Below are 26,274 nucleotides of genomic sequence, written 5' to 3' on the forward strand. Positions count from 1 at the left end.
ACCCCTCTTATCAAGTCACCTCTCATCCTTCTTCGCTCCAATGAGAAAAGCTCCAGCTCCCTCAATCTTTCTTCGTATCATGCCCTCCAGTCCAGGCAGCATCCTGGTAAATCTCCTCTGCACCCTCTCTAAAGCTTCCACATCCTTCCTATAATGAGGCGACCAGAACTGAACACTATATTCCAAGTGTGGTCGAACCAGGGCCTTATAGAGCTGCAGCATAACCTCGCGGCTCTTAAACTCAATCCCCCTGTTAATGAAAGCCAACACACCATACGCATTCTTAACAACCCTATCAACTTGGGTGGCAACTTTGAGCGATCTATGGACATGGACCCCAAGATCCCTCTGTTCCTCCACACTGCCAAGAATCCTGTCTTTAAGCCTGTATTCCTCATTCAAATTCGACCTTCCAAAATGAATCACTTCACACTTTTCCAGGTTGAACTCCATCTGCCACTCCTCAGCCCAGCTCTGCATCCTGTCAATGTCCCGTTGCAACCTACAACAGCCCTCCACACTATCCACAACTCCAGCAACCTTTGTGTCATCAGCAAACTTGCTAACCCAGCCTTCCACTTCCTCATCCAAGTCATTTATAAAAATCACAAAGAGCAGAGGTCCCAGAACAGATCCCTGCGGAACACCACTGGTCACCGAGCTCCAGGCTGAATACTTTCCATCTACTACCACCCTCTGTCTTCTATGGGCCAGCCAATTTTGTATCCAGACAGCCAACTTTCCCTGAATCCCATGCCCCCTTACTTTCTGAATGAGCCTACCATGGGGAACCTTATCAAACGCCTTGCTAAAATCCATATACACCACATCCACTGCTCTTCCTTCATCAATGTGTTTTGTCACATCTTCAAAGAATTCAATAAGGCTTGTGAGGCATGACCTGTCCCTCACAAAGCCATGCTGACTGTCTTTACTCAAACTATGCTTTTCCAAATAATCATAAATCCTGTTTCTCAGAATCCTCTCCAATAATTTGCCCACTACCGACGTAAGACTGACTGGTCTATAATTCCCAGGGTTATCCCTATTCCCTTTCTTGAACAAGGGAACAACATTTGCCACCCTCCAATCATCCGGTACTACTCCAGTGGACAGTGAAGACGCAAAGATCATCGCCAAAGGCGCAGCAATCTCTTCCCTCGCTTCCCGTAATATCCTTGGGTATATCCCATCTGGCCCCGAGGACTTATCTGTCCTCATATCATTCAAAATTTCCAGCACATCCTCCCTCTTAACCTCAACCTGTTCGAGCATATCAGCCTGTTTCACGCTGTGCTCACAAACGACCAGGTCTCTCTCACTAGTGAATACTGAAGCTAGGAATTCATTTAGGACCTCCCCTACCTCCTCCGACTCCGGGCACAAGTTCCCTCCACTATCCCTGATCGGCCCTACCCTCACTCTGGCCAACAAAGTTGTAGCATAGTTTATTATTTTACTTAGTTCAGTTTAGGTATAATAAAGTTAACCTCTTTCTTTGTTAAACTCAAGAAAACCTGTCCGATTGGTTCTTGTTATGATCATAGTAATCCAACACCTACTGAATTGACCAGTACATCCAATTTAAAAAAGAATTAAACCTGTTGTGGTCAAACAAGGAGAGGGAAAAGAGGGAAGCCCTTTGACCCCTCTTCATCTGACCATGATAGTATTCTGTTCCGCTGGAAACAAACCCCAGTGGTTTTTGGGCAGAATCTTATCAGCCTCGGGGAGGTGGGTTGGAGGTGGGACCGGGAGTGAAATTTGAAAATAGTACATTGGGTCGGCTCCCCGATGCAGTCCTGCCTGCGGGAATTCTTGCTGGAGGTGGGGTCAATGGTAGCGGCTACCCACTTGGCAGTGGCAGGTAGACAATTATGCCCATTAAAGGACCAAATGGGGTCAAGATCCTGGCACTACTGGCAGCTTCCTGATTTCAGACGGGCCCCTTGCTGAGCCCAGAGCCCGGCGGATACCTGGAAGTGTCCTTCAGGCAGCGTGCCAGGGGGCATCGACGTTTTCTCTCAATACCCCCATCATGGAGCCACTGGGATGAGAAGGGCACAGCTGTGGCCACAAGCAATGGCCATTCTTCATCTTTAAATTTCCATGTGGCTTCAGAGAATGCTCACATTTTGAGATGCCGTCACCATCTCCCACCTGCCTCAGCAGTGCACACCTCTCCCAGTGAGGCTTCCAGCCGTTCAGAGCTTTGGGTCATCTGATTGGGCCTCCTGCCTTGGGAACCTGCCCGGCATCCTTAACTATACAGTGAACGCGGAGGTGGCCTTTTAATTGGCCGCCTCCCATGAGATCGCAACGCCGTGCAGTCAGCCAACACAGGAGTGGTTGGGATCTGCTTTTGGTTCCAAGTGCAGAAAAAGTTCAAAGTTGGTAAGATTCTGCCCAACATGTCCTCATCAACTTGTGTTGCTACATTTAGCGATTTATATAGTTCTATTCCCAGATCTTTTTGCTCCTCTGCCCACTTAGGTTCTGATTTTCCAAGGAATTAGATGGCTTCCTTTTTCCTCCTATCATAATGAGCACCTCACACTTTACGAAATTGAATTTCATTTGTCATTGGTCCGCTCATTCTGCAAGCTTGTTTCGGTTTTCCTGTATTTTGGTGCAGTGCTCCACACTATTAGCTGCATGACCTAATTTAGTATTGTCTGCAAAATTCAACACTGTAACTCCAAGTTTCGGAGTCCAAACCATTTCTGTCTATAATGAACCACAGTGGTCTCAGCATGAAATGATGGCTATGTTGTCTTTGAGTGGCACAGGGATAGGGGTATTGCACAATTTACTCCATAATCCACAGCGCTGGTACCTATAGCTTCACAGACCCAAATGGAAGGTTGGATTTATCCCTGCAGACCATCAATGTAAGTTAGGTTCAGTGACTCGTGATTGGCTCATTTCCCCACTCACTGAGCTCCCGTTCAAATGAGGTGAATCCTAAACCCTGAGCCTAATGTTCAAACTGTCCTCACCTGCTGTAGTTTTGAGGACTTCTGTCGTGTTCCTGAGGCTGACAAAATCAAACTGGTAGAGTCTCCAGGATCGTTGGTGTGCCACTTCAATCGAATACTTCCTCCACCTGTATGTTATCTCATCTCTTGGATAGCCATCTGCAGTACACAACAAAGCAGGGTCACTGTGTACTGTCATTAAATTAATGATACCACACTCATAGAAACGTGTGGGCTAGCTCCATTGGTGTAATGCACAATCAAAGCCCAAAGGAAGAGGGTTCATACTCATTTCTATGAACAGTTCAGGAATTTGCATTTCTACAGAACTGTTCATGCTCTTATGACATCCCAAAGTGCTTTACAGCCAATCAAGTACTTTTGTACTTTCGGCAATGTTATAATGTAGGAAACGCAGCAGGCAATTTGCACACAGTAAGCTCCTACAAGCAGCACAGTGATAATGACCAGATAATCTATTTTAATGATGTTGGTTGAGAGCCAAATAGTGGTCAGCACATTAGGAACAACTGATACCAGGAACAACTCCCCTGCTGTCCCTCAAAATAGTGGCCATCGGATAGCGTATAGCCACTTCAGAGAGCGGATGGGGCCTCAAGTTATCCAAAGGTCAGCACCTCCAAGAATACAGGACTGCACGGGACTGACAGCCTAGAATTTATACTCAGGTCTCTGAAGTCAGACGTGAAAAGATGACCTTCTGAATCAGAGGCAGGAGTGCTCCCCACTGAGCCACGTCATAAACTGGCCAAATTAAGGAATGATAGTGCTGAGCATAGAAAATATACATTTTCCCAGAACCGAAACAGAATAAGTTTAATACAGAGTAAATTTCACTTTACACTGTCCTATTAAACACTCCCAGGACAGGGGAGGAACAGCACAGGTTAAATACAAAATAATGTTCACTCTACATTGTCCAATCAACCATTCCCAGGACAGGTGCAGCACAAGTTAGCTACAGAGTAAATCTTACTCTACATTGTCCCATCAAACACTCCCAGGGCAGGAGAGGAATAGCACAGGTTAATTTCAGAATAAAGCTCCCTCTACACTGTCCCATCAAACATTCACAAGCATGAGTTATATACAGAGTAAAGCATACTCTACGCGGTCCATCATATACTCCCATGGCAGGTCAAGCAAGGTTTAATGAGAGAGTAAAGCTCCCTCTACACTATTCCATAAAACCCTCTGAGAGCAGAAATCACTCAGCTCTAGACCTCGTTACAGCCTTGGTCCAAACATGAACAAAACTGCTGGGCTCCAGAGGTGAGAGTGATTGCACTTGACAGTTGGCTGAATGTGACATCAAGGAGCCCTAGTTACACAATAGAGGTACCATTTCACTACTGAGTGTATTCTATAGGCTACCAAGTATTGGGAAAGATATAGAGGAGCAAATTGTGGGGAAATTCCAGAGATGTGCAAAAACTATAGTGATAATGGGGGACTTTAATATAGACTGGGATAGCAGTAGTGTAAAAGGCAAAGAGGGAGAAGAGTTTCTGAAGTGTATTCAGGAGAATTTTCTAAATCAGTATGTTTCTCAATAAGGAAGAAGGCAATGCTGGATCTGGCTCTGGAGAATGAGTTGGATCAAGCGGATTAAGTGTCTGAGGGTAACATTTAGGGAACAGTGATTATAGTATTATAAGGTTAAGATCAGCTATGGAAAAGGGCAAGGAGCAATCTAGAGTAAAAATATTTCATTGAAAAAGGAGGGCCAATTTCAGAGGGGTGAGAACAGATGTGTCGCAGGCAAATTGGAATGAAAGATTATCAGGTAAAACTATAACAAAACAATGGGCTGTATCTAAAGGGCAGATGGTTCATGTACAGTAAGGATACATTCCACGACGGAGGAAAGGTAGGACAAGCAAAGACAGAGCTCTCTGGGTGATGAAAGAGATAGAAAGTAAGATGAAACAAAAAAAGGGGGCTGTAATTTTCTTTGTACTTTGTTCTTTGTTCTTATATGACAGATGTCAGGTCAATAACATAAATAACAAGCAGACTGAATACAGAAAGTTCAGAGGGAAAGTGAAAAAGGAAATAAGAGAGACCGGCAACTAACATAAAAGGGAATACAAAAGTCTTCTATAGGCATATCAGCAGTAAAATGGTCGTAAGAAGATGAGTGGGGCCGATTAGGGACCAAAAAGGGGATTTGCACATGGAGACAGGGTGCATGGCTGAGGTACTAAATGAGTACTTTGCATCTGTCTTTACCAAGGAAGAAGATACTGCCAAAGTCACAGTGAAAGAGGAGGTAGTTGAGATTCTGGACAGGATAACATTTGATAAAGAGGAGTTATTAGAAAGGCTGGCAGTACTTAAAATTGATCAATCACTGGATGCATCCAAGGATACTAAGGGAAGTAAGGGTGGAAATTGCGGAAGCACTGGCTTTAATCTTCCAATCGTCCTTCAATACATAGGTGATGCCGGAAGACTGGAGATTTGAAAATGTTACACCCTTGTTCAGAAAAGGGTTTAAGGATAAGCCCAGCAACTATAGGCCAGTCAGTTTAACCTTGGTGGTGAGAAAATTTTTAGAAACATGAATCTGTGTCAAAATTAACAGTCACTTTGGACAAGGGTGGATTAAATTAAGGAAAGCCAGCATGGATTTGTGAAGTAAAATTATGTTGAACTAAGTTCATTGAGTTTTTACATGAAGTAACAGAGAGGGTTGATAACGGTAATGCAGCTGATATAGTGTGCATGGATTTCTAACAGGCATTTGATAAAGTGCCACATAATAGTTTGCCTACAAAGTTGAAGCTTAAATAATAAAATGGACAGTGGCAGCATGGATCTGAAGTGGCTGAGTGACAGGAAACAGAGAGTCGTGGTGAATGGTTGTTTTTCAGGTTGGAAGAAGGTATATAGTAGGGTTCCCCAGGGGTTGGTACTAGGAACACTGCTTTTCATGATATATATTGATGACCTAGACTTGGGTGTACAGGGCACAATTTCAAAATTTGCAGGTGACACAAAACTTGGAAGTGTGTGAACTGTGAGAAGGACAGTAATAGACTTCAAGAGGACAGACAGGCTAGTGGAATAAATGGACAAGTAATGTCAAGGAATGTCAATTTTAGGCAACTTCATTCTTAGGACAGATGCCCTCTAGGTACTGGGATGTGAATACTCAATCTGAATTCATACAGGTTAGCGTTATTGTTATGATCAGGTGAGAAGGGGTCAAAAGGCTCCTCTCTGGTCCCTCTCCTTGTTTGACCACAACAGGGTTTACTTCTTTTAAAAAGTGGGTATGCTTACCAATTCAGTGAGTATTTAACTTTTTATGTGCTATGATCAGAAAAGAACAAATTGGACAAGTTTTCTTGAGTTTAAACAAAAAAAAAAGCTTAGTTTATTTTACCTAAAACCAAAACCCGATCTAAGTGAAATCATAAACTATGCTCTAACTTTCACACATACACACAATGGAGAGTGGAAAAGAAGAGTTTGGTTGGATTAGTGACCAGAGCAAATAAAAAAAAGGATACAGTCTGTGGACTCTGGTAATTCAGTTGTCTTCCAGCTGAACTTGGTGGTCCTGAATTTCTGGCTGGTAGATGTGGCCGACCAGTTCAGGGTTTTCTTGGAGACACTGATGCAGATGGTTCTCTTCCCAGGGCCTCTGTCTGCAGCAATGATAGTTTTAGATGATTATAGCCTGCAGGCAGGGTTCAAACTTGCAAGGTCACCTGGAAAGAGACAGAGAGAGAGATAGACCCCACTTGGGTCCTTCGCTGGTCAGTCTCTGGTACTTGTCTGACTGTAGAGAGAAGGAGTAGCTAGTTTCACACAGATGGTGAGTCTGTCACATGATGGCTTAGAGTATTCTCTCTTTTGCAACTTAATTAGATCAGGTCTAAGAATTCCAATCTCTCTCAGGGGTCCCATTGTTTCAGCAATTACCCCTTGAGTGGTTTGTTTCCACCAGTGTTAATGTTCTAAGATTGCCTTAAATGTCTTGTTAATGAAGGTAGGGCAGGCATCTCATTCAAAATTCTTAAGCCATTCTAAGGTCATTGCCAACCAATGAATTAAAAAATCAGCATTCGGCATAGCACAAGTTCATGACAGTTGTTCAATAGGAATGACTCGTCACAGGTATGGCTACAATGACACTGTTTTAGCCACATGCATGAATTTTAGGTGAAAACCCTTTACACACCCTCACACAATACAAGTAGGTGTGCTTCACATGAGTATATTTACTGAACAAACAACTAGCACCATTCAGTAACCAAGCAAGTAAAACACTCACAATGATCACAGAACACTCTCACATGCTCTGCTTTTCATCTAACCATATTACCAACAAACACAGGAAAGTTAAAGTTCATATGAATGCACCATGCAAATATTGAAATCACAGACAGGATTTTGCCTCCAGGGCCAGAAACCCGATGTTGGAACCATTTCCAGGATCTGATCCTGGACTGTGGGTGGGTGCATGTAGTCACAGCCTGTGAATTTCCCCAATGTCTGCTGCTACTTGGCTGGAGGGCGAGTTTGGCGGCCAATTCGCGATAGCGGGCATGGGATGGAGGTGGGACTTATAAAGTGCGGGCCCAATTCAAAGGCATCACAGCAGCCATTACTGAGCAGCTGTTTTGAATCAACATGCAAGGTCCAGCTCAACAAGACAAGAGGCAGAGGCCAGGCACTTGGGGCAGGGCTACCCCACACTTCACAGATGCAGTCCTTGAGGTGCTGCTGGAGTCTGTGAGAGAGAGGAGGGAGGTCTTGTGTCTGGAGAGTGGCAGGAGAAGGCCACCTAGTCAAACCAAGCAGGCCTGATTGGAGGTCACAGAAAAAGTCAGCAGACAAGGTGTTGTGCGGTGGAACAGGATGCAGTGCCACAAGAGGTTTAACGACCTTCTTTGTTCTGGCAAGGTGAGTGTGATGCAAGACCCAGATGACAGGCCTCCAGGTCTGTCGCTTCCAGCAGACACAGCAGATCAGAAGCCTGAAGTGTACGGTGCTCCTGAACGTTGGAGAAATGTGTGCCCAGGGTGATCATTGACCAGTCAGCAAGACTCAAAGCCCTAGCGCTGTTAAGAATCTGGCAGCACCGATTTTCAGCTTGTTATGTAAGTGAGATGCTGGCATCATTCGCTCTTTTGTCATTGCAGGGGAAGTAGGCACATAATTCGTGGGAGAGGGCTCGCTTAGGAGGAGGAGTGTCCCAGGTCTCTATCCTCAGCCATGGAGGAGGCAGTGATGGAAATCGCCAGGATGGCCCTGCATGACCAAGCGACGATGGAGAGGTAGGAGTACCTGGAGGAGAGGGTGAAACCATATTGAGGTCTGTAGATGAAGGGGATAGAATGCACTCTGCCCTATCTGACTGCATACCAAAGGCTCAGCTGCATTGGGAAGCCTCAGCTCTGTAGAGGCATCCACTCTCACAGGCATGTTCTCATGATCTCCTTCTTATGTCTCCCATAGAGCCATACGTGGTGGGGGTGCACAAAAGTAACAGCAGCCTCACCAGGGCCTCTCAAAAAATCCGAACCAGCTGACCAAGAAGCATCACATCATTCAAGTACACCTTCCACCAGTGCAGATACGCTCACAGTGGTGGGTCCTCGTGCACAATTTGATAGGGTGACACTGGCTGAAGAGCACAGCAATAGTGAGGAGGAGGAGGAGGAGGTGAGAGAGACAGAAATAGCTGTAAGTAATCTCCCTCAGAGTATGGAGGACAGACACAGCCGTGCTCAACTGGGCACAGATGCAGGGCCTCGGGAGTCATAAGAAAGGAGATTCTATTTTGACCAGCAGTAAGAGATATGTGCCCACATGTTGGAATTCCCTGAGGCACTGCAGGGTCATAGGCAAGAATCGGAGGAATCCATTCACTTCATGCGCACCACAATGGCTCAGGGCTTTGAAAGCATGAGCTCCTCTATTGAGAGAGTGAGCCATCTCATGGAGAGCCATATGGGGCAGCACTTGGAGTGGATGCAGGAAAAATGCACTGACAGGTACACAATGCATGCCATGCTCTGTAGCATGGACCAGTCAGTGGAGTTGATGGCGCAAAGATGCATAAAGTGGATGGAGGGGTTCCCTGCAGCAATCCAGAGTGCCATTCAAGATGTGGGTGCCACCCCTCATTGTGCATCATCATCATCATAATCAGCCTCCTTGGCCCCTCTGGCTGAGGGGCCATCTATGCAGCAGGGTCCTGTGCACCATTGCAGCAGCATCTGGAGGTGCCCCTAATGTCACCTCCACAGTGAGGACGACCCACCACATGCACCTCAGCCACAAGCAGACACACACGAGCAGCTGCCTCCATCTCATCAGAGGCCACAAGAGGAGGACTGCATAGAAGTGGCTGAGAACAGCGGCCACTGCGTTGGTCAGAGCACTAAGTGGTTCACTAAGGTTTATTTTAAATGTGCACTTTGTAACTTTTTGCTAACACTGTAAATGTTGACACATGACTTCAGACATGTGAGCTTTCATTTTCTTAATGGCAAAACTGGAAAAGAGGGAAGAAGTGGTGAAGGGAGGCAATGGTCTTCACACAGGACACCGAGACTGCTGCACTGATGAGCACCATTCATTTGTGGTATGAGTGCACCTAATCAAAGTTGTGTCTCTCACAGATAGATCAAAGTGACTTGCACAGCATGCAGTCCTGCTGGATGAGAAGCACTCAGGTGAAACGTGCCTGCCTCAGATGCTCCTTGGAATTGATGCCAGAGCTTTGACTCCTGAACTGGCTGCGGCCACCTCCCACAGCATGGGCACCATTCTGCTCTGCATCTTCCTCCTCCTCTTCCTCCTCCTTCAATGAGCTGTGTCATTCTAGTGCCTCACTCTCTTCAAGGTGTACACCTCTCTGCGGGGCCATGTTATGGAGAGTGCAGCAGACCACCACAATGCGCGAGACCCTTGCAGAAGTGTATTGTAGGGCACAGCCCGACCAGTCCAGGCACCAGAACCGCATCTTCAGAAGCCCGATGGCCTGCTCAATGGTAGTCCTTGTGAGCAGATGGCTTCGGTTGTAGTGACTCTGTGGTTCTGTCTCAGGGTCACGTAAAGGGGAGAGTAGCCATCTCTTCAAGTGATATCCCTTGTGCACTAAATTCCATCCATGAAATTTGGAAGGTAGCATGAAGAGCTGCAGAACCCTGGACTGCCGGATGATGAAGGCATCATGACAGCTCCCAGGATAGTGAATGCACACATGTATAAAGTTCTTATTGTGGTCACATACAAGCTGAAGCCTTTCCTGTTGATGAATCGAACTGGCTACTCACTCGTTGCTTTGATGGCCACATGAGTGCAATCGTTGATGACACTGCATCTGCGGGAATCCAGCAATAGAGGAGAATCCCACTGTCCATTGTGCCAGCAAAGCCCCATCTGTTTGAAATTGTACTGTCCAGCTCTCGCAAATAGGGCATCAGTGACCTGTGAAATGCAATGGTGTGCTGCTACTTGTGTGACGCCACGAAGGTCCGCTGCTGATCTTTGGAAGGAGACAGAGGCAAAGAAGTTCAAGGCCACAGTGACTTTCACGGCCACTGGTAGGGCATGGCAAGCAGTAATGTGAGGTATGAGGTCTTCCTCAATGAGGGAACAAATTTCACTGACCAACTGCCTAGATAGGCACAGTCTCCTGCGACACTGATTCTCTGACCTGATGTCCAGGTCGCTTCTTCTTTGGTGGTACATTTGATGCTGAGGGTATGGCCTTTGTTCTCTTCCTGCCCTTTGTTTCTCTTCATGCCCAGGGCGTGCCCATCTGCTGCTGAGGCTGATGCTCATCATTACTCGACCTTATGTCTGAGTACCTTAATCCCATGCCCTCCTGTTGCCTTGCTTGTGGTCAGCTGCACTCAAAATGTTTACTGCCCCACATAAAAGCCCCCTCCCCCCTTAGGGCCCCATGATCCCTGGAGGGTCACCAGCCCCGACACTGCGCGAGTGCACACAGACCACTTGCTGTGCTAACTCTGCTCGCTCGATGGTACCTGTGTGCCAATGGCTGAGTGCCCCACTCAGCTGTGCACCCTTTTATGAGCCCAACTAATTGTATGGAGCAGCTATGACTAGCTCTCCTCTGTGTTGTCGCCTCCTTCCACCTGGATTGCTCCTGATCCATCGTGAAACCTGTGCACCCGCGCTAAAATTCCAAACTGGCCCTTGACGAGCTGACAACAAGTTTGTTAAAAAGATCAGTCGGCCTATTATCCGAATCAGGCGGGTTTCCAGGTCCCACCCTCCAAAGCAAAATTGCCGGCAGTCAGAACGGTGACATCAAACTGGCACATTAGCCTGTGGCGTTAACCTGTGCGCCTGCCCACCTCCGCACTTGGCTCCGGCAGGGCCGACAAATGCTACAGCATTTGTCCAAGAACTGTGTGTATTTCATGTTTTTATTTCATGATCTGAAATTCAATTAGGCATCTGGATTTCCAATTAGCCACATGTGGAGAGTGGTTAATGGATTGGAAAGCACTGGCAGAGGATGGTTTCATCCTTTCTGTCTGCGCTCGATTTGAACCCAGTGCCTCTGCAGTATTCAGCAGTCTGACATTATTCAAATGAAGGTTGATTCATTCAATGGCTCACTTTACATCTTGGTGGCTTGATTATTCCGGGGTAATGAGAGGAGCTGGTGAATGATAGAATTGAACTGGCACAATGGCATTATGAGCTGATTTGGATTCAGGTCTTGGACCATTAACCAGCTGTCCTAATTGGATTGGGTGCGGTGCTGTGATTTATAATTTGCTTTAAAGTGTGTTTGCAAATGTTGTCCCTTTATTCCACAACCTTCTTGTATTTGGACCGCTCTTGATGTCGATTTTCTGCCCTCCTGCTGGGGAAAAGCTCAACATTTAACAGCAGTCCTCCCAGGGCTTATTCAAGTAATGAAAAAAACAAAATACTGCGGATGCTGGAAAACTGAAATAAAAACAGAAAATGCTGGAAATACACAGCAGGTCAGGCAGCATCGGTGGAGAGAGAAACTGACAAAACACTGAAACATTGGGCTAGATTTTCCCAGGTCTGTGGAGATGGGTTTGAAAGCAGGGGTCCAGGAAAGCAGTGGGAAACTCTGTTGAGACAGCTCCCCATGTTGTCCTGCCTCCAGGCAACTTTCCCAGGGAGGGGCTGCTACGGGATTCGGCAGCCGGCTCCACAGAGGCGGGCAGGCAATGAAGCCAATTAAGGCCCCAATCAAGTGTTATTTTCCCTCAGCACTGCAACTGTCCAAGTGTCAGGTGGGTCCCCTGCTGTGTCAGGAGACCAGCGACGCTGCAGAGGCGGCCTCTCGCTGGGAGGTCACCCAGGGGTGGCTGAATTATCTGGCAGCATTGGAGGCCGCAACGCCCACAGAGATCCAGGAGCGGCCACAACCACTCTTCTAGAGGGGACAATCCTCCACCCTGAGGCCCCTCACCGTATTTTCTCATCCTTTTCATCACTGAAGAGGGAAGCCTTCATGAGCACCTCTATTTTGAGGCACCCCCAGGGTCTCTCTCTTTTCCAGTAGTGCTCACCTCTCCCAATAGGGCTTCTGTCCAGCCATTGCACCAAGCCCTCTCATTGGGCCTCCTACTTCAGGAATCTGCCCGCCATCCTTAATTGGTTGGTGGATGCCTTGACGACAAGTGTCTGCTCGGGACCCACATATGGTCCTGATGTTGGGTTTCCAAAGCACGCAGGAAAATTCAACCCGTTAACTCTGTTTCTCCCTGCACACATATGCTGCCAGACCCGCTGAGTTTTTCTGCATTTCCTGAGCATTTTCAGCTTTATTATCTTGTTCAGGAAATGATTCTTGAGCTTAGACATTGGATACTAGCAGCCAATCCACAGTGAGTGCATCACTGACGTCAGTTCCACTCACGCTCTTCTCATTAACAGTCAGTGGGGATGTCGCCGGTGCTGTGGCTGGAGCCAGCATTGGCTCCGTGGTAGTAAGTCTATCTCTGAATTTGAAACTACAATGTTCAAACCATGCTCCTGACAGATAGAGCTCCAGCTACAAAATCCAGTTGACGTCCCAATTTTTACTTCACAATCATATATGTTCTTCATCTCCAACATAAGGATTCCTTCCTAATCTATTGCCACTAAATAAAAATCAACTGGCCATGTTATGGGTGGTTGATGGTCGGCACAGACTCGGTGGGCCGAAGGGCCTGTTTCAGTGCTGTATCTCTAATCTAATCTAATCTATTCTCTGGAGGCACTTACACTGGAGTCAGCTGTCGCTGAGTGGATAGTACTTTAATCTTTCAGTAAGGAAGTCATGGGATTAAGACATTCTGCAGACACAAGATCTAAGATTGACATGCCAGTGCAGTACTGAGCGAGTGCCGCGCGGCTGGTGGAGCTGGTCTTGGTGAGACATTAAACTGAGCTCCTGTCTGTCCCCTCAGGTACATGTAAAAGATAGCACAGCACTATTCAAAGAGGTACTTTTCTGTATCCTGACCCATATTTATCCCTCAACCAACATCACTAAAACAGATCATCTGATCATTTATTTTGTTGCTGTTTGTGGGATCTTGCTGTGTGCAATTTGGTTGCACACTTCCTACATTACAACAGTGACTATACTTCAAAAATACTTTATTTGTTATAAAACACTTTGGGGTGTCTGAAGGTTGTGAAAGGTGTTTATTAGAAAAGCAAATCTTACATTCTTTCTGTGCAAACTGGTTGCCATGTTACATTCACCTTCAATGCGCCTCAAAATAATTTACTGCCTTTAAGATACTTTGGGATGTTTCTGAATCTTAATAAGGTGGAATATCAATAGAAATCTTTCACAGGTAATTGCATCTGCAATTTTACTCACCAATCTGTTTTTGTTATTGGAATGTTAAATAACCCCTAGTTTTAAATTGTCTTTCTCTATAACTCCCTCTGCACCAGATTAAGTCAAGATAATGGATGTGAAATCGATCTTGGGGGTGGGGTGGGTAGAGCAAAGTCAGCAAGAATGAATCGCCTGCCCAACTGTGCACCCCGCCGGACTTACCATTCCATTGTCTTCTGTGTGTATAAATGGTATTGTCAACTAGCTGTCGCTTCAGACCAATTTCACCCCTGTCATGCAGACCCACCCCTCCCACCCACCTGCCAAGAATGAGGCACATTAATTTTGTCATATGAACATTGATTTGAAAACTGTTGCTGAAGTGAAGAAAGGACTTGTTTAAAAAAAACAGCAGGCCCTTGACTGGAAAGACATTTATATATTAACAGACAGTGCTTGTGGAGACAAAGGGGTTAGTTCCCTTATCCAATTTAACCCACAATGGACTGTGAGCACCAAACTTTTTTTTAATTCATTCATGGGATGTGGGCGTCACTGGCCAGGCCAGCATTTATTGCCCATCCCTAATTGCCCTTGAGAAGGTGGTGGTGAGCTGCCTTCTTGAACCGCTGCAGTCCATGTGGGGTAGGTATACCCACAGTGCTGTTAGGAAGGGAGTTCCAGGATTTTGACCCAGCGACAGTGAAGGAGCGGCGATATAGTTCCAAGTCAGGATGGTGCGTGACTTGGAGGGGAACTTGCAGGTGGTGGTGTTCCCATGTATTTGCTGCCCTTGTCCTTCTAGTTGGTAGAGGTCGCAGGTTTGGAAGATGCTTTCTAAGGAGCCTTGGCGCATTGCTGCAGTGCATCTTGTAGATGGTACACACAGCTGCCACTGTGTGTCGGTGGTGGAGGGAGTGAATGTTTGTAGATGGGGTGCCAATCAAGCAGGCTGCTTTGTCCTGGATGGTGTCGAGCTTCTTGAGTGTTGTTAGAGCTGCATCCATCCAGGCAAGTGGAGAGTATTCCATCACACTCCTGACTTGTGCCTTGTAGATGGTGGACAGGCTTTGGGGAGTCAGGAGGTGAATTACTCGCCGCAGGATTCCTCGCCTCTGACCTGCTCTTGTAGCCACGGTATTTATATGGCTACTCCAGTTCAGTTCCTGGTCAATGGTAGCCCCTAGGATGTTGATAGTGGGGGATTCAGCGATGGTAATTCCGTTGAATGTCAAGGGGAGATGGTTAGATTCTCTCTTGTTGGAGATGGTCATTGCCTGGCACTTGTGTGGCGCAAATGTTACTTGCCACTTATCAGCCCAAGCCTGGATATTGTCCAGGTCTTGCTACATTTCTACATGGACTGCTTCAGTATCTGAGGAGTCACAAATGGTGCTGAACATTGTGCAATCATCAGCCAACATCCCCACTTCTGACCTTATGATTGAAGGAAGGTCATTGATGAAGCAGCTGAAGATGGTTGGGCCTAGGACACTACCCTGAGGAACTCCTGCAGTGATATCCTGGAGCTCAGATGATTGACCTCCAACAAACACAACCATCTTCCTTTGCGCGAGGTATGACTCCAACCAACAGAGAGTTTTCCCTTGATTCCCATTGACTCCAGTTTTGCTCGGGCTCCTTGATGCCATACTCGGTCAAATGCTGCCTTGATGTCAAGGGTAGTCACTCTCACCTCACCTCTTGAGTTCAGCTCTTTTGTCCATGTTTGAACCAAGGCTGTAATGAGGTCAGGAGCTGAGTGGCCCTAGCGGAACCCAAACTGAGCGTCACTGAGCAGGTTATTGCTAAGGTGTTGAAGGTGAGGGAGCTCAAATTTCAGGATGACTGCTGGGATGGCCGAATCCACAAACAGGCATGGCATCGGTTGGAGACTTGGGCGGAGAAATGGCAGATGGAGTTTAATCTGGACAAATGTGAGGTAATGCATTTTGGAAGGTCTAATGCAGGTGGGAGGTATACAGTAAATGGCAGAACCCTTAGGAATATTGACAGGCAGAGAGATCTGGGCACACAGGTCCACAGATCACTGAAAGTGGCAACGCAGGTGGATAAGGTAGTCACGAAGGCATACGGCATGCTTGCCTTCATCGGTCGGGGCATAGAGTATAAAAATTGGCAAGTCATATTGCAGCTGTACAGAACCTTAGTTAGGCCACACTTAGAATATTGTGTGCAATTCTGGTCGCCACACTACCAGAAGGACATGGAGGCTTTGGAGAGGGTACAGAGGAGGTTTCCCAGGATGTTGCCTGTTCTGGAGGGCATTAGCTATGCGGAGAGGTTGGAAAAACTCGGATTGTTTTCACTGGAATGAGGGTAGTGGAGGGGCGACATGATAGAGGTTTACAAAGTTATGAGCAGCATGGACAGAGTGGATAGTCAGAAGCTTTTTCCCAGGGTGGAAGAGTCACTTACTGGGGGACATAGGTTTAAGGTGCGAGGGGCAAAGTTTAGAGGGGATGTGCGAGGCAAGTTTTTTTACACAGAGGGTGGTGAGTGCCTGGAACTTGCTGCCAGGGGAGGTGGTGGAAGCAGATACGATAGCGACGTTTAAGAGACATCTTGACAAATATATGAATAGGAAGGGAATAGAGGGATATGGGCCCCGGAAGTGCAGAAGGTGTTAGTTTCAGCAGGCATCAAGATCGGTGCAGGCTTGGAGGGCCAAATGGCCTGTTCCTGTGCTGTACTGTTCTTTGTTCTTTGTCAGACCAGCTGGTCATGTGACTAGCCCGCTTGGCAACCTGGTTTTCCTCAATTGTACAAAGAGTTTTGAACAGAGAGACTGCAGTATGCTCCTGGACTGAAGAAGACCTCTCCTGTCTGGCTGTCCCTCTCTTTCTCATGGAACTCCAAATCCACTGAAGACACATGAACCCCAAGAGAGAAAGGTCTCCTACAGCGAACAAGGTTTAAGAAGAATACTGGGCCCCAATGAAGAGCAAGATCAGCTACAATCAAGGACTCGACAGTGAGCTCGAAGAACCATACCAAAAACCCTCTTAAGAGATTGCCTCAAACATTTCCACTTTATTTTTCTTCTGCTCTTTTCTGACTTTATCTGCATGTGTGCATAGCATATGCATGCTAGCGTGGGTATGTCGTGTATCTGTAGGCGTTAACCAAATTAGAGTTTAAGTTTACATTTAATAAATTTCACCTTTCTTCTTTAAACCTCAGAAAACCTGTTGTGCTGGTTTATTTGCCTTATAATTGGAAAGCAGTGAACAAGGATTCACCAAGGGGGAGCTAACAATTCAGTGTGTTTAAAATTAAACCCTGTTATGGTAAGACCAGGTGAAGGCCAAGAGGGAACCCTAGACCCCTTTCTTGCCTGGTTGTAACACCCCCAACAACCTTCTATGACCTTGGTCCTATTTTTCAAGTAATAAAGCACCCTCTAGACTTGCTCAAAGGTCCTAATATTGTTCAATCCCCAGCTGATCTTGTTGGTGATACACTCCCATCCTGTTTGGGATTAGCGTTAGTTCATGGATTGCTTCCCTGCCTTCCCCACCTCCGGATTTCTGCATCCCAATCACTGAAATGAGGTTCCCTTAACTCTTTACTAGGAAAGGCGAACCTCTTTTCATCTACAGCAAGTAACAGCTAACTTTCCTGGCTGTCTAGTGTGAGGGCAGTACAGTTACAAACTTTTACTCCCACTAAATACATGCAGCCCTGGATAGTGTTCCTGCCTCTGAGGAGGAAGGTTTTGATTCCCACTCCAGACAGTCCTGGTGATCAAGCATGGGAGTTCCAGCTTCTGAACATTGACTTGATATCCAGCACAGAATATGCATCTTTGTGGATGTTGATTGGCTGCATCTAACCAGCCCTCTGAGAGGAGGTTGGGTTGGGCTGATGACCTGCTCATTTAAACATTGGCTTGGTTACCGAAAAGCTCAGGACACAATCTGCTGGATGCAAAGCAGTGGAAGAACTGGGTTGTCTCAGGTTCTGATGGGCACAGATGAGCAAAAAACATCTACCCTTCTGATTTAGGTTCCATAACTTCTCAGAAAGCTAACCTTTTATTTGAAAAGAGACAATATGATCCAGCAAGGCCAACTGTTATTGGCTGTCCTGTGAGTGCTATGACTGGTGGCTGCGGTTTTGGATGAATTGCCTATGACACTTACAGCTGGAGAAGGTGAGGGGACAGGACTGCTCATCCATGGGGAAGTTCTGCAGATACAACTGGCACTCTGCCTCGATTGTGAGCCTACAAAGTGAAAACAAAGTTATATCCATCAACCACACCAAAACTTCAAATAGAAAAATATTCTTCCAATTCAGCATTGGGAAGACTGAAGCCATTCTGTTCGATCCCTGCTGCAAACTCTGTTTCTTAACCACCAAATCCATCTCTCTCCCTGGCAACTGTCTTAGGCTGAACCAGACTGTTTGCAACATTGGTGTCATATCTGACAAAGATCTAATCTTCCAGCCCCACATCCTCGCCATTACCAAGATCGCCGACTTCCACCTCCATAACATTGCTTGCCTCTGTCTCTGTGTCTCAGCTCACCTGCTGCTGAAACCCTCAGTTCCTTTAGTGCCTTTAGTTATCTCCAGATGAGACTATTCCAAGTTCTCCTGGTCAGCCTCCCATTTGCCACACTCCATAAACTCAGTTCAGCCAAAACTTTGCTGCCCGAATCCTAACTCGCAAAAAGTCCCATTCACCCGTCACCTCTGTGCTCCACCAATGCCTCAATTTTAAAATTCTTATTCTCCTCCATGGCCTCACCCCTCCCTATCTCTGTATTCTCCTCCAGGCCTACAACGCTTTGAGATATTTGCGTACCTCTGATTCTGGCCTTTTATACATCCTGATTTTAATTTCTTCACCATTTGTGGCTGAGCCTTCAGTTGCCGAGGCTATAAACTCTGGAATTCCCTCCCTAAACCTCTCCACCTCTCTACCTCACTCTCCTCCTTTAAGATGCTACTTAAAACCTACCCCATTGACCAAGCTTTCAGCCACCTGTCCTCATATATCCTTATGTGACTCAGGTTCAGGTCAGGACTGTGAAATTCTGACTTCATTCTAATGCACAATGATAAATGGTGGAACAGATGTTTCAAATACACATTTACTGTATATATTTTAAATCAGTACTTATATCATGAATAAAATACTGGGAGAAAGACCACTGAAAGAATAATTTCTTCTGAATTTCCTCTGACTTGTTGCTGCTGTAAATTGGCCTGAACTATGGGGGCTGCACTTCTGTCTAATTACAGTTTCATAGCGACAGAAAGACCAAGGAAATTCAGGACCTTTGTATGTTTTGCCCTCTAGACCTCTGTTTCTCACCTGACAATGTAGAATCCTTTCTGGACACAGGTCCATGGGGTCCAGTAGCAAAAAAAACTTGGGTGTCAGCCCAGAGTCCTCATCGCAAATCAGAGTCTAATACAGCCACACACAGAAATACAGTGAGGCACACATACGCACAGGCACACACACATGCACACAAATACAGAGAAGCGCACACACGCATATACAGAGAAGCATGCACAAACATACACACAAATACAGAGAAGCACGCACAAACACACACACACATAAATACAGAGAAGCACGCATACATGCACACACATACATACAAAGAGAGGCACGCATACATGCACACACACGCATAAATACAGAGAGGCACACACAGACACAAATAAAAAGCTGTACACACTCAGATTCAAATATAGAGAGAGACACACACACTATTTGGTTAGAGTTGAAAAGCAAGAAAGGTATGATTGCGCTATGGGGGAGTTGATTTTTTACTCTTTCACGTCAGTGTCGCTGGCCCAGCCAGCATTTATTGCGCATCCCTAATTGCCCTTGAGAAGGTAGTGATGAGCTGCCTTCTTGACCGCTGCAGTTCATCTGGTGTAAGTACACCCACAGTGCTGTTAGGAAGGAGTTCCTGATGCTTGAATCAGCAACAATGAAGAAAACGGCGACATAGTTCCAATTCAGGATGGCGTGTGGTTTGAAGGGGAACTTGCAGGTGCTGTCGAAGGAGGCTTGGCGAGTTACTGCAGTGCATCTTCTTCTTCAAGTGGGAACCAAACCAAATACTTAGGATTAAGGAAAATCCCAAGGCGTTCTACACTTATGTGAGGAACATGAGGATGGCCAGAGTGAGGGTAGGGCCGATCAGGGATAGTGGAGGGAACTTGTGCCTGGAGTCGGAGGAGGTAGGGGAGGTCCTAAATGAATACTTTGCTTCTGCATTCACTAGTGAGAGGGACCTGGTCGTTTGTGAGGACAGCGTGAAACAGACTGATATGCTCGAACAGGTTGATGTTAAGAGGGAGGATGTGCTGGACATTTTGAAAGACATGAGGACGGATAAGTCCTCGTGGCCAGACGGGATATACCCAAGGATATGACGGGAAGCGAGGGAAGAGATTGCCGCGCCTTTGGCGATGATCTTTGACGTCCTCACTATCCACTGCAGTAGTACCAGATGATTGGAGGGTGGCAAATGTTATTCGCTTGTTCAAGAAAGGGAATAGGGATAACCCTGGGAATTATAGACCAGTCAGTTTTACGTCGGTAGTGGGCAAATTATTGGAGAGGATTCTGAGAAACAGGATTTATGATTATTTGGAAAAGCATAGTTTGATTAGAGACAGTCAGCATTGCTTTGTGAGGGGCAGGTCATGCCTCACAAGCCTTATTGAATTCTTTGAAGATGTGACAAAACACGTTGATGAAGGAAGAGCAGTGGATGTGGTGTATATGGATTTTAGCAAGGCGTTTGATAAGGTTCCCCATGGTAGGCTCATTCAGAAAGTAAGGAGGCATGGGATTCAGGGAAAGTTGGCTGTCTGGATACAGTATTGGCTGGCCCATAGAAGACAGAGGGTGGTAGTAGATGGAAAGTATTCAGCATGGAGCTCGGTGACCAGTGGTGTTCCACAGGGATCTGTTCTGGGACCTCTGCTCTTTGTGATTTTTATAAATGATTTGGATGAGGAAGTGGAAGGCTGGGTTAGCAAGTTTGCCGATGACACAAAGGTTGCTGGAGTTGTGGATAGTGTGGAAGGCTGTTGTAGGTTGCAACGGGACATTGACAGGATGCAGAGCTGGGCTGAGAAGTGACAGATGGAGTTCAACCTGGAAAAGTGTGAAGTGATTCATTTTGGAAGGTCGAATTTGAATGCGGAATACAGGCTTAAAGACAGGATTCTTGGTAGTGTGGAGGAACAGAGGGATCTTGGGGTCCATGTCCATAGATCGCTCAAAGTTGCCACCCAAGTTGATAGGGTTGTTAAGAAAGTGTATGGTGTGTTGGCTTTCATTAACAGGGGGATTGAGTTTAAGAGCCGCGAGGTTATGCTGCAGCTCTGTAAAGCTCTGGTTAGACCACACTTGGAATATTGTGTTCAGTTCTGGTCGCCTCATTATAGGAAGGATATGGAAACTTTAGAGAGGGTGCAGAGGAGATTTACCAGGATGCTGATTGGACTGGAGGGCATGTCTTACGAAGAAAGGTTGAGGGAGCTAAGGCTTTTCTCATTGGAGCGAAGAAGGATGAGAGGTGACTTGATAGAGGGGTACAAGTTGATGAGAGGCATAGATAGAGTGGATAGTCAGAGACTTTTTCCCAGGGTGGAAAGGGCTATCACCAGGGGGCATAATTTTAAGGTGATTGGAGGAAGGTTTCGGGGAGATGTCAGAGGTAGGTTCTTTACACAGAGAGTGGTGGGTGCGTGGAATGCACTGCCAGCGGTGGTAGTAGAAGCAGATACATTAGGGACATTTAAGCGACTCTTGGATAGGTACATGGATGATAGTAGTATGAAGGGTATGTAGGTAGTTTGATCCCAGAGTAGGTTAAAGGTTCGGCACAACATCGTGGGCCGAAGGGCCTGTACTGTGCTGTACTTTTCTATGTTCTATGTTCTAAATACAATTGATTGAGAGGGGAAGTGACGAGAAAAATAAGAATGGCAAAGAGATATTATGAGAATGGAAATGGCTGTTAACATAAAAGGGAACCCAAAAATCTTCTACCGGCTTGTAAATAGTAAGTGGGTGGTAAGGGGCGGGGTGGGTCCTGTTCGGGATAAAGAGAGTGATATACGCTTAGAGGTGCAAGGCAAGGCTAGAATACTTAATGAGTATTTTGTATCAGTGTTTACTAAAGAATAGGATGCTGATAAAATAATCAATAGAAGTGGAGATGGTAGAGGTAATGGATGGGGTGAAAATTGATAGGCAGGGTGAAATGGATTGGCTGGTAGTGCTTAGAGTGGATAAGTCACCTGGTCCGATGGCTTGCATCCAAGGTTGCTAAAGGAAGTGGGGATGGAGATAGTGGAAGGGATTGCTATAACCTTCCAATCTTCCCTTGATGTGGGGGAGGTGCGAGGGGATTGGAGAGTGGAAAATGTGACACCCTTATTCAAGAAAGGGTATAAGGACATTCCTAATAACTACAGTTCAGTCTGTTTAACATCAGTGGTGGGTGAGGTTTTAGAAACAATAATCACGGGAAAAAGCAACAGGCACTTCGAGAGGTTTGAGTTCATTAAGGATAGTCAGCATGGATTTGTAAAAGGCAGATCGTACTTGACTAATGTAATTGAATTTTTTGATGAAGTAACAGGGAAGGTTGATGAAGGGAATGTGGTTGTTGTTGTCTAAATGGATTTTAAGAAAGCATTTGACATTGTACCACCTAAAAGGCTGATTGACAATATTGAGGCTCATAGAATAGGAGGGTCAGTGTCAGCTTGGATAAAACATTGGCTTGAGGTCAGAGACAGGGAGTCATGGTAAATGATCGTTTTTCAGAGTGGAGGATGGTAGACAGTGGTGTTCCCCTAGGTTCAGTGCTGGAACCACTGTTTTTTAAAATACGTATAAATGACTTGGAAATTGGAATACAGAGTAACATTTCAAAATTTGCCAAGATTCCAAACACAGAGCTGTGGGAAACAGGATGATTCCAATTGACTGCAACAAGACTGAATGGGCAGACAAGTGGTAGATGGAATTTACTACAAAGAAGTGTGAGGTGATGCATTTTGGCAGAACGGATAGGGAGAGGCAATATATACTTAATGGCACAATTCTAAAGCGTGTGCAGGAACAGAGGGACCCCAGGCTCATGTGCATAGATTTTTGAAGGTGACGGAGAGAGGAGTTAGCAAAGTATGTAGGATTTTGGGCTTCATAAATAGACACCTTGAGGACAAAAGCAGGGAAGTCATGCTGAACCTTTATAAAGCTCTGGTTAGGTCACAACTGGAGTATTGCATCCAGTGCTGGTCACCACACTTTAGGAGGAAAGTGAAGGTCCTTGTGAGGATACGGAGGAGATTTACCAGAATGATTCCAGGGATGAGGGAATTTAGTTACAAGGTTAGGTTGGAGAAGTTGGGGTTGTTGTTCTTGGAGCAAGGGAGATTGAGGGAAGATTTGATAGATGTGTGCAAAATTATGACAGGTTTAGATAAGGTAGACACCGTAAAGCTGATGGTAGAAGGACTAGTGGACACAGATTTAAGGTTTTAGGCAAGAAATATGGGGGGAATGTGAGAAAGAACTTTTTTTACACATTGACTGATAATGATTTGGAACTCAATGCCTTTGAGGGTGATGGAAGTAGAGATGATAAATAATTTCAAAAGGAAATCAGATGAGCAATTGTGGGAAATAAATTTTCAGGACCACAAGGATAAAGCGGGGGATCTACAGAGAGCTGGAATGGACATGATGGGCTGAATGACCTCCTTCTGTGCCATAATGACTCTATGACCATGGCACACATATACGCATACACACAAATACAGAGAGACACAGACAGACACAAATACAGAGAGACACAGACAGACACACACACACAAATACAGGGAGAGGTACACACACAGAACATCCAGGTACATGACACACAGTCACACACATGAGATATACAGAAACACACACACACACAGAAAGACTCAATGACACACATAGTCAACACACACACACACACAGAAAGACTCAATGACACACATAGTCAACACACACACACTCACAGTTACACATATACATACAGAGACACAAACAAGCATAATACACACAAACTCACACACATTCATATAATCACACATGCACACGCATGCAGAGGCAGTCATACATATGGAGAAACTTTCTATCTGAAGCAGGAGCCCGGTTGCTTTTCCACTTAGTCTAGGGTTATTGAGGTTTGCAGCCATTCCACATCTGTTGGCCCCATCCTGCAACTCCACTGCCAGCTGTGATCACATGGACTCACAGAGTCCAGAGCTTGGAGCTGGGCCTCTCCCGACTGCAAACCCTAATTTTTACCGGCTGAGCTAGCAATCAAGCCGAGTGTTTTATTCCCATAAAGTAGGGGCTGTGAGAAAGGAGTATCTCAGAGTAAAACAAGGGTCTTTTATTCAGCCTGGATTAGGGACTGGGTCACATAAAACCACTGTGGGCGATTGACTAATGGCAATAGAGCCACAGTCACTGTGGACAAGGAGTCACCATTGGGAGAGTGCAGCACTACCTCAGAGTGGGGTTGGCAGCCCTCAGTCACCAGGAATTGGAAATTAATCTCCCAGACACCACTGAGAGGAAAACCTGGGAGAAAAATCATACGTGAAATAAATTGTGTTTTTTTTTTTCATTTTCTTTGAACACTTCTGTTTAATAGTCATAAAAAACAATGGAAATGGAAAGAAAGACTGTTTGACAGTCAAAAATCATCCAATCAGTAATGAAGAGTCTGTGCACTTTTTGATTGACTGTAGCAACGCAGGGTGTTGAGAGGAAGGACATGTCAGGCAACCAAGTGCAGGAATATGGGGGTTGGTGCAATGGGAGGCAGGGTGTCATTGATGAGATCGCCAGGAATACGTCCAACCAGAGTTGGCAACCCTACCTCAGAGTGTAGAGGATCTTGCCATCATTCCAGATCCGCAGCAGCTGATTGGGTGTGGTGATCCAATGAGAATCCGCCCGCTTTGAGTTTCGGAATATTGTGTCTGGGATCCAGATGCGTCCCACCATGTTACTGTTCAAGGTCAGAACTTTCAGTGTGCTGTTAAAACGCAGCCTCCTGTCATACCAGGTCTGTGCAAAGAAGATATCGATGGTATACTCCTGCAACACAAGGCAGCATTGTTTAAAGTCACATAACTCCATTTGGAAAATCCCCATTTTCAGAGTTGTTACTCCCTCCTTGTGCTCATCGTCCAAATCAGGAGGATTTGGGCCTCCCCAACTTTTGTGACTTTAAAATCGGGGCTACGAATCAGATTCAAATGGGGAGTCAGACTGCAGCTTACCCTGGGGCATAGTTTTTAAGAGTGGTAATTGCTGGAAACACTCAGCAGTTCAGACAGCATCTACGGAGCGAGAAACAGAGTTAGGGTCAGATTTTGCTGCATCAGGGCATTTAACTGTATCTACCATCAGTTAGACTTGTGCCTGCACCATTCTGCTGAAAAAAAATGTTTGCCCACAAAGCTACTGAAAGTGCGAGCTGATAACAGTACAGTGAGGGAAACAGAGCATCTGGGACTGAAATGAACAAGACAAGCAACAATGCAACTCTGTAACCAATCAGATTGAAGGATTGAGAAATTAACAGCGATAAAACTGAAAAGCAGGGTGAATTAGAATGGGTGAATTCAATGTCAGGTCAGATATTGAAAGGGGAAATAAAAAGATTGGATTAAATGAGAGAGAAAAAAGAGACAGATAGGAAAAGTAAAGAAAAAAAATCAAAATTGGCATTTTTAATATTTCCCTGAAGAATTCAAGATCCTAAGAATGAGATTCCACAACTGTAATAGTTAACTTTCAGTGCCAGAGAGGTCAATTGGCAGTAATTAGGACTCATTGCATTGTTAAAAGGGTGTTTAGATAAAATAATATGACAACTTTCTGTGACAAGTTTAATAGGCAATTAATAGTCAAAAGGTTGATGGCAAGATGCCATTATTGTAAAGTTAACAGCGGAGGAGTATAATTTGGATAACAACCTGTAGATATCCCTTGCCTGAAGTTGCTGTGCCTCTTAACCATAAATAATGGCGAGTACCATTAGCCTTGTAATTATTTTGACAATAAATTCAGGCCTAGTGTTTCATGTCCAAAATCTGGTGGGTGTTGGTCAGGTGGCAAGTTAAAAAATTAAAAATCTGTAAAAGGAAACCAACTCACCTCAAACCCGCCCACTTCTGATTTTAACGGAGGCAGAAAAAGCGCCAGGCAATCAATCTAGTCTCAGGAGACGCGGCGGTCGTTGAAACCTCTTAAGGAGACCGTGTGCCTCCAGTTTAACAGTGTTTCTATTTTTAACCGCAGTTGCTCATGTTTACTGGATCTGACACGTTAAACGAGGTGATAAGGGCTGGATCCATAAAATAAGATAAGTGACGTTACAGCACTGCTTA

General features: G+C 45.6%; 1 protein-coding gene across 3 annotated transcripts in view; it reads right to left on the bottom strand.

Annotated features, from left to right (window-relative positions):
- LOC137377949 (gamma-aminobutyric acid receptor subunit gamma-4-like) overlaps positions 1 to 26,274 on the bottom strand; it is a 396,241-nt gene that overhangs the window by 124,972 nt on the left and 244,995 nt on the right. For all 3 annotated transcript variants that reach the window (XM_068048013.1, XM_068048012.1, XM_068048014.1), the window contains exons 4-6: positions 24,756 to 24,976; positions 17,985 to 18,067; positions 3,000 to 3,137 (exon numbers count right to left, since the gene is read on the bottom strand). In XM_068048013.1, the coding sequence (XP_067904114.1) occupies positions 3,000 to 3,137; positions 17,985 to 18,067; positions 24,756 to 24,976 (442 nt within the window). The remainder of the gene's footprint in view (positions 1 to 2,999; positions 3,138 to 17,984; positions 18,068 to 24,755; positions 24,977 to 26,274) is intronic.

The sequence above is a fragment of the Heterodontus francisci genome, chromosome 15, assembly GCF_036365525.1.
Source record: "Heterodontus francisci isolate sHetFra1 chromosome 15, sHetFra1.hap1, whole genome shotgun sequence".
Lineage (NCBI taxonomy): Eukaryota > Metazoa > Chordata > Chondrichthyes > Heterodontiformes > Heterodontidae > Heterodontus > Heterodontus francisci.